Source organism: Lonchura striata, chromosome 38 (assembly GCF_046129695.1).
Source record: "Lonchura striata isolate bLonStr1 chromosome 38, bLonStr1.mat, whole genome shotgun sequence".
Lineage (NCBI taxonomy): Eukaryota > Metazoa > Chordata > Aves > Passeriformes > Estrildidae > Lonchura > Lonchura striata.
The window spans coordinates 1500073-1509588 of NC_134640.1; the positions used below are offsets into that span (position 1 = coordinate 1500073).

General features: G+C 61.7%; 1 protein-coding gene across 1 annotated transcript in view; it reads right to left on the reverse strand.

The window, feature by feature from the left end:
* Positions 1 to 834: 834 nt before the first annotated feature.
* The window catches only part of THAP7 (THAP domain containing 7), a 12512-nt gene continuing 3830 nt past the window's right edge, over positions 835 to 9516 (reverse strand). The window contains 5 exon segments of the mRNA XM_077789858.1: positions 835 to 2557; positions 5281 to 5409; positions 8083 to 8153; positions 8567 to 8647; positions 8649 to 8655. Coding sequence (XP_077645984.1) covers positions 1921 to 2557; positions 5281 to 5409; positions 8083 to 8153; positions 8567 to 8647; positions 8649 to 8655 — 925 coding nt within the window. The 3' untranslated portion in view covers positions 835 to 1920.

The window sequence follows — 9516 nt, forward strand, 5'->3', positions numbered from 1 at the left end:
TTCCCACCTCACTCCCCAATTTAGGAATTCTCTCCCAATTTCCCACCTCACTCCCCAATTTAGGAATTCTCTCCCAGTTTCCCACCTCATTCCCCAAGTCTTTGGGAATTTCCCCCCAGTTTCCAACCTGACTCCCCATTCCCGGAGTGACGATTCCTTCCCCTGCCCCTAAAATCCCACAAATTCTCCCTAAAATCCCACAAATTCCCCCTAAAATCCCACAAATTCCCCTTAAAATCCCACAAATTCCCCCTAAAATCCCCTCAAATTCTCCCTAAAATCCCCACAAATTCCCCTTAAAATCCCACAAATTCCCCCTAAAATCCCCACAAATTCCCCCTAAAATCCCACAAATTCCCCCTAAAATCCCCACAAATTCCCCCTAAAATCCCCACAAATTCCCCCTAAAATCCCCACAAATTCCCCCTAAAATCCCCATAAATTTCCCAAATTTCCCCCACAAATTCCCCCACGCAGAAAATTGGAAATCCTTTATTCACGAACCTCGGAGCTCCTCCAGCTCCTCAGCGCCCTGCTGGTCCTCCACCTCCGAGGAGCTCCGGGCGCTCCTTGGAGCTCCTCGGCTCTCCTGTCCCTCTGGAGATCCACCAGAGCTCCTTGGAGCTCCTCGGCTCTCCTGTCCCTCTGGAGATCCACCAGAGCTCCTTGGAGCTCCTCGGCTCTCCTGTCCCCCTGGAGATCCACCAGAGCTCCTTGGAGCTCCTCGGCTCTCCTGTCCCCCTGGAGATCCACCAGAGCTCCTTGGAGCTCCTCGGCTCTCCTGTCCCTCTGGAGATCCACCAGAGCTCCTTGGAGCTCCTCAGCTCTCCTGTGCCCCTGGAGATCCACCAGAGCTCCTTGGAGCTCCTCCACGGCTCCAAGTCCCATCTCCTCTCCCTCTGGAGCTCCACCAGGATCTCCTTGAAGCTCCTCCACAGCTCTGAGTCCCGTCTCTTCTCCTTATGGAGCTCCACCAGCCGCAGCTCTGGGTTCTCCTTGGAGCTCCTTGGTTCTCCTCTCCCCCTGGAGCTCCACCAGGTTCTCCTTGGAGCTCCTCCGCTCTCCTCTCCTTATGGAGCTCCACCAGGTTCTCCTTGGAGCTCCTCCGCTCTCCTCTCCCCCTGGAGCTCCACCAGGTTCTCCTTGGAGGTCCTCCACAGCTCCGAGTCCCATCTCCTCTCCTTATGGAGCTCCACCAGCCACAGCTCTGGGTTCTCCTTGGAGCTCCTCCACTCTCCTCTCCCCCTGGAGCTCCACCAGGTTCTCCTTGGAGCTCCTCGGCTCTCCTCTCCTTATGGAGCTCCACCAGGTTCTCCTTGGAGCTCCTCGGCTCTCCTCTCCTTATGGAGCTCCACCAGGTTCTCTTTGGAGCTCCTCCGCTCTCCTCTCCTTATGGAGCTCCACCAGGTTCTCCTTGGAGCTCCTCCGCTCTCCTCTCCCCGTGGAGCTCCACCGGGCTCTCCCTGGAGCTCCTGCGCGGCTCAGGGTCCGTTCTCCTGTCCCCCTGGATCTCCAGCGGGCGCTGCTTGGAGCTCCTCCACAGCTCTGAGTCCCGTCTCCTCTCCTTATGGAGCTCCACCAGATTCTCCTTGGAGCTCCTCGGCTCTCCTCTCCTTATGGAGCTCCACCAGGTTCTCCTTGGAGCTCCTCGGCTCTCCTCTCCTTACGGAGCTCCACCAGGTTCTCCTTGGAGCTCCTCGGCTCTCCTCTCCTTATGGAGCTCCACCAGGTTCTCCTTGGAGCTCCTCCGCTCTCCTCTCCTTATGGAGCTCCACCGGGTTCTCCTTGGAGCTCCTCCGCTCTCCTCTCCTTACGGAGCTCCACCAGCCACAGGTCTGGGTTCTCCTTGGAGCTCCTCGGCTCTCCTCTCCTTATGGAGCTCCACCAGGTTCTCCTTGGAGCTCCTCGGCAATCCTCTCCTTATGGAGCTCCACCAGGTTCTCCTTGGAGCTCCTCCGCTCTCCTCTCCCCGTGGAGCTCCACTGGGCTCTCCCTGGAGCTCCTGCGCAGCTCGGGGTCCGTTCTCCTGTCCCCCTGGATCTCCAGCGGGCGCTGCTTGGAGCTCCTGCGCGGCTCGGGGGCCGCTCTCCTGTCCCTCTGCAGCTCGGCCAGGCGCAGCCGCAGGCGCTGCTCGCGGCGCTTCACGGCCTGCAGCTGCCGCTGCGCCTTGTCCAGCGCGTCCAGCGCGGCCTCGGCGCGGCGCTTCCAGAGCAGCGCGCTGCCCACCTGGTAGCTGTGCTCGCTCTGGATGTAGGAGCCCGCCCGCGGCGGCAGCCGCAGCATGAACAGCGACGGCGACGGCGGTCCCGGCGGTCCCGGCGGTCCCGGGGGTCCCGGGGGTCCCGGGGGTCCCTCGGGCAGGGCCGGGCCGCTGGTGGACACCTCCTCGCCCGTGGCCACCAGGAGCGGTTCCGGGATGGAGCCCGAGGGGCCGGGAAGGGCCGGGACGCCGCCGTGGTCGCCGGCCGGGGGTGGGCCGGGGTCCCGGGTGTCCCGCGGGAAGCAGGAGACGGACGAGGGCAGCGGGGGACGCGCCGGGGGCGGGCGGGGGTCCCGTCTGTGGGGGGAGGGGGAGGTCAGACCAGAGACCCCCAGAACAGCCCTGGAGAGACCCCAAAACAGCCCCGGAGAGACCCCCAGAACAGCCCCACAGAGACCCCCAAAACCCCCTGGAGAGACCCCCAGAACAGCCCCAGAGAGACCCCAAAACCCCCTGGAGAGACCCCCAGAAAATCCCCAAAACAGCCCCGGAGAGACCCCCAGAACAGCCCTGGAGAAACCTCCAGAACAGCTCCAGAAAAACCCCCAGAGAGACCCCCAAAACAGGCCTGGAGAACCCCAGAGAGACCCCCAAAACAGCCCCACAGAGACCCCCAAAACAACCTGGGAGAGACCCCCAGAGAGACCCCCAGAACAGCCCAGGAGAGACCCCAAAACCCCCTGGAGAGACCCCCAGAAAATCCCCAAAACAGCCCCGGAGAGACCCCCAAAACAGCCCCGGAGAGATCCCCAGAACAGCCCCACAGAGACCCCCAAAACCCCCTGGAGAGACCCCCAGAACAGCCCCGGAGAGACCCCAAAACAGCCCCGGAGAGACCCCCAGAACAGCCCTGGAGAGACCCCCAAAACCCCCTGGAGAGACCCCCAGAAAATCCCCAAAACAGCCCCGGAGAGACCCCCAGAACAGCCCCGGAGAGACCCCAAAACCCCCTGGAGAGACCCCCAGAACAGCCCCGGAGAGACCCCAAAACAGCCCTGGAGAGACCCCCAGAACAGCCCCGGAGATACCCCCAGAGACCCCCAGAACAGCTCCAGAGAGACCCCCCGAGAGACCCCCAAACAGCCTGGAGAGACCCCCAGAGAGACCCCCAAAACAGCCCCACAGAGACCCCCAAAACCCCCTGGAGAGACCCCCAAACACCCCTGGAGAGACCCCCAAAACAGCCCCGGAGAGACCCCCAAACAGTCCAGAGAGACCCCCAAAACCAGCCTGGAGAGACCCCCTGAGAGACCCCCAAAACACCCTCAGAGACCCCCAAAACAGCCCCGGAGAGACCCCCAAAACCAGCCTGGAGAGACCCCCAAAACACCCCTGGAGACCCCCAGAGACCCCCAAAAAAGCCCTGGAGAGACCTCCAGAACAGCCCCAGAAAGACCCCCAGAGAGACCCCCAAACACCCCTGGAGAGACCCCCAAAACAGCCCCACAGAGACCCCCAAAACAACCTGGGAGAGACCCCCAGAACAGCTCCGGAGAGACCCCCAGAGAGACCCCCAAAACAGCCCTGGAGACCCCCAGAGACACCCCCAAAACAGCCCTGGAGAGATCCTCAAAACACCCCCGGAGAGACCCCCAAACAGCCCAGAAGAGACCCCCAGAGACCCCCAAAACACCCTCAGAGACCCCCAAAACAGCCCTGGAGAGACCCCCAAAACACCCCTGGAGTGAACCCCAAAATATCCCGGGAGAGACCCCCAGAGACCCCAAAACACCCTCAGAGACCCCAAAACAGCCCCACAGAGACCCCCAAACAGCCCCGGAGGTTCCCGGGGATTTTGGGGGGTCCTGGGGGGATTTGGGGGGTCCTGGGGGGATTTTGGGGGGGTCTTGGAGAATTGGGGGGTCCGGGGGTCCCACCAGGGAAGGGGGAAGGCTCAGGCTGTACTGGGATGAACTGGGGGGGTCCCGAGCCCCCCAAAATCCCCACAGGACCCCCAAAATCCTCCCTCCAAGGCCCCCCATATTCTCCCTAAGCCCCCCCAAATCTGCCCCAGGACCCCCAAACCCCCCAAAATCCCCCCGGGACCCCCCAAATCTCTCCAAGACCCCCCAAACCTCACCCAGGACTCCCCAAATCTCTCCAAGACCCCCCCAAATCCCCCACGGGCCCCCCCAAATCCCCCTGGGACCACCCAAATTTCCCCGGGACCCCCCAAACCTCCCCAAGCTCCCCCAAATCCCTTTCAAATCACCCCCGAGCCCCCCCAAATCACCCTGCGACCCCCCTAAATTCCCCCAGGACCCCCCAAATTTCCCCAAATCCCCCCTAAGCCCCCCCAAATCCCCCCCAGGACCCCCCAAATCCCCCTAGGACCCCCCAAAATCCCCTCAAGCCCCCCACATCCCCCCAGGACCACCTGAAATTCCCTCTGAGCCCCACAAATCCCCCCAAGGACCCCCCAAATCCCCCCCAGGACCCCCCAAATCCTCTCCAGGACCCCCCAAATCCTCCTCAGGACCCCCCAAATCCCCCCCAGGACCCCCCAAATCCCCCCCCAGGACCCCCCAAATCCTCCTCAGGACCCCCCAAATCCTCCTCAGGACCCCCCAAATTCCCCCAGGACCCCCCAAATCCCCCCCAGGACCCCCCAAATCCCCCCCAGGACCCCCCCAAATCCCACCCAGGACACCCCAAATCCCCCCCAGGACCCTCCAAATCCCCCCAGGACCCCCCAAATCCTCCTCAGGACCCCCCAAATCCCCCCCCAGGACCCCCCAAATCCCCCCCTGACCCCCCCAAACCCCCCCGACCCCCCAAATCCCCCCAGAACCCCCCCCAGGACCCCCCAAATCCCTCCCTGACCCCCCCAAATCCCCCCCAGGACCCCCCAAATTCCCCCAGGACCTCCCAAATCCTCCCCAGGATCCCCCAAATCCCCCCCCAGGACCCCCCAAATCCCCCCCAGGATGCCCCAAATCCCCCCCAAATCCCCTCCAAGCCCCCCAGATCACCCCCAAATCCCCCACGGGACCCCCCAAACCCCCCCGGGCCCGGCTCACCTCCACCTGCGGCTGCCCCGTGTCGTTTTTGGGGGGTCCCGGCCCGGGGGGGGCTTGGGCCGGGGGGTCCGGGGGGGTCCGGGGGCGAACACGGTGGGGACGGCGCCCTCCTTCAGCCGGTGGTAGCCACTGCGGGGACCCCCGGTCAGGGGGACCCCAAAACCGGGGACCCCAAAAACGGGGGACCCCGAAATCGGGGCAGAGCCCAAAACCGGGGGATCCCAAATCGGGGGGCGGGGGATCCCAAAATTGGGGCAGATCCAAAACCGGGGGGACCCCGAATTGGGGAGGGATCCCCAAAACCGGGGGGGATCCCTGAAATCGGGGGGACCCCGAATTGGGGAGGGATCCCCAAAACCGGGGGGGATCCCCAAAACCGGGGGGACCCCGAATTGGGGAGGGATCCCCAAAACCGGGGGGAGATCCCCGAAATCGGGGGGACGCCGAATTGGGGAGGGATCCCCAAAACCGGGGGTGGAATCCCCAAAATCGGGGGGACCCCGAATCAGGGAGGGGGATCCCAAAACCGAGGGAGATCCCAAAATTGGGGGGACCCAAAACCGGGGGGAAATCCCCGAAACCAGGGGGGGATCCCCGAAATCGGGGGGACCCCGAATTGGGGGGGGATCCACAAAAGCGGGGGAGATCCCAAAACGGGGGACCCAAAACCAGGGGGGATCCCCGAAATCGGGGGGACGCTGAATCAGGGGGGGATCCCCAAAATCAGGGCAGATCCCAAAACCGGGGGTGGAATCCCCAAAATCGGGGGGACACAAAACCGGGGGGAAATCCCCGAAACCAGGGGGGGATCCCCGAAATCGGGGGGATCCCGAATCGGGGAGGGGGATCCCAAAACCAGGGGGAGATCCCCGAAATCGGGGGGACCCCGAATAAGGGGAGGGGGATCCCAAAACCGGGGGAGATCCCAAAATCGGGGGGACCCCAAAACCGGGGGGGGATCCCCAAAACTGGGGGGGATCCCCGAAATCGGGGGGACCCCGAATCGGGGAGGGGGATCCCAAAACCGGGGGAGATCCCCGAAATCGGGAGGACCCCGAATCGGGGAGGGATCCCCGAAACTGGGGGACCCCGAAACCGAGGGGATCCCCGAAATCAGGGCAGATCCCAAAACCGGGGGGACCCAAAATAAGGGGGGATCCCCAAAATCGGGGCAGAGCCCAAAATTGGGGGGACCCAAAATGGGGGGAGGGGGGGGATCCTAAAACTGGGGCAGACCCAAAACCGGGGGACCCCAAAACCAGGGAGAGCCAAAATAGGGGGGGGACCCCAAAACTGGGTGGGGGGACCAAAATAGGGGGGAGCCCCAAATCAGGGGGGGAACCCAAAAAACCGGGGAGGGGACCCCAAAATCTGGGGAACACCTGGGGGGGCTCTCAGCTGCACCCCCAAAATCACCTGGGACCCCCCAAACCTCACCTGGGACCCCCAAAATCACCTGGTAACCACCAAAATCTCACCTGTAACACACCTGCACACACCTGCACATATCTGCACCCACCTGTAACACACCTGCACATATCTGCTCACACCTGTAACACACCTGTACACACCTATACACACCTGCGCACACCTGTAACACACATGTAACACACCTGGGCACACCTATACACAGCTGTGCACATATGTGCACACCTGTAACACACCTGCACACACCTGTGCACACCTGTAACACACATGTACACACCTGTCACACACCTGTACACACCTGTCACACACCTGTACACACCTGTCACACACCTGTCACACACCTGTCACACACCTGTACACACCTGTACACACCTGTCACACACCTGTCACACACCTGTACACACCTGCACACACCTGTACACACCTGTCACACACCTGTCACACACCTGCACACACCTGTGCACACCTGTCACACACCTGTCGCTCACCTGTAGCCCACCAGCTCGAAGCAGGACTGTTCAAAGTGCTGTGAGCAGAAGTAGATGTACTTGGAGCTCACCTGTACACACCTGCACACACCTGTACACACCTGCACACACCTGAACACACCTGAACACACCTGTACACACACCTGTCACACACCTGTACACACCTGTACACAACCTGCCACACACCTGTACACACCTGTCACACACCTGCCACACCTGTCACACACCTGTACACACTGCACACCTGAACACACCTGAACACACCTGTACACACACCTGCACACACCTGCACACCCTGTACACACTGTCACACACCTGCACACACCTGCGCACACATGCACACACCTGCGCACACCTGCACACACCTGTCACGCACCTGTCACGCACCTGCACACACCTGCACACACCTGTACACACCTGCACACACCTGCACACACCTGCACACACCTGTCACACACCTGTCACACACCTGTACACACCTGTACACACCTGCACACACCTGTCACACGCCTGTCACACACCTGTACACACCTGCACACACTGTAGCTCACCTGTAGCCCACAGCTCGAAGCAGGACTGTTCGAAGTGCTGTGAGCAGAAGTAGATGTACTTGGAGCTCACCTGTACACACCTGCACACACCTGCACACACCTGTACACACCTGTAACACACCTGTACACACCTGTACACACCTGCACACACCTGCACACACCTGCACACACCTGTACACACCTGCACACACCTGTAGCTCACCTGTAGCCCACCAGCTCGAAGCAGGAGCTCTCGAAGTGCTGCGAGTAGAAGTAGATGTACTTGGAGCTCACCTGCACACACCTGCACACACATGTACACACCTGTCACACACCTGCACACACCTGTAGCTCACCTGTAGCCCACCAGCTCGAAGCAGGACTGTTCGAAGTGCTGCGAGCAGAAGTAGATGTACTTGGAGCTCACCTGCACACACCTGCACACACCTGTACACACCTGCACACACCTGCACCACACTGCACACACCTGTACACACCTGCACACACCTGCACACACCTGCACACACCTGTGCACACACTGTCACACACCTGCACACACCTGTACACACCTGCACACACCTGTCACACACCTGTAGCTCACCTGTAGCCCACCAGCTCGAAGCAGGAGCTCTCAAAGTGCTGCGAGCAGAGTAGATGTACTTGGAGCTCACCTGCACACACCTGCACACACCTGCACACACCTGTCACACACTGCACACACCTGTACACACCTGTACACACCTGTGCACACCTGTCACACACCTGTAGCTCACCTGTAGCCCACCAGCTCGAAGCAGGACTGTTCAAAGTGCTGCGAGCAGAAGTAGATGTACTTGGAGCTGGGTCCCAGCGGCCGCCCCCGGCCGGGTCCCGGCGCCGGCTGTTCTCCAGCCACTGCGCCCGGCGGGGGTCCTCGCGCCGGCGGCAGCCTGGGGACAGTGAGGGGGACATTGGGGGGACATTGGGGATGTTGGGGACATTGGGGATGTTGGGGACATTGGGGATGTTGGGGACATTTGTACACCAAGGGGACATTGGGGACAATGGGATGTTGGAGACATTGGGGACATCAGGGATGGCGCCCAGCAAGGGTCCTCGCGCCGCGGCAGCCTGGGGACAGTGAGGGGACATTGGGGGGACATTGGGGATGTTGGGGACGTTGGGGATGTTGGGGACATTTGTACACCAAGGGGACACTGGGGACAATGGGGATGTTGGGGACATTGGGGACATTGGGGACATCAGGGATGGCGCCCAGCAAGGGTCCTCGCACCGCGGCAACCTGGGGACAGTAAGGGGACAGTAAGGGGACATTGAGGGGACAGCAGGGACACTGAGGGGACATTGGGATGTTGGGGACGTTGGGGACGCCTGGGATGTTGGGGACATTTGTACATCAAGGGACATTGGGGACATGGGGGCTTTGGGGACATTGTACAGGGACACTGGGACACTGGGGACGTTGGGGACAATGGGGACATCAATGGGGACAATGGGATGTTGGGGACACTGGGGACATTGGGGACACTGGGGACATCAGGGATGGTGCCCAGCAAGGGTCATTGCACCGCGACAGCCTGAGGACAGCGGGACAGAGGGACACTGAGGGGACATTGGGGACACTGGGGACATTGGGAGATGTTGGGGACATTTGTACACCAAGGGGACATTGGGGACACTGGGGATGTTGGGGACATTGGGGCATTGGGGACATTGGGGCATTGGGGACACTGGGGACATCGGACAGAGGGGACATTGAGGGGACATTGGACATTGGGGATGTTGGGGAC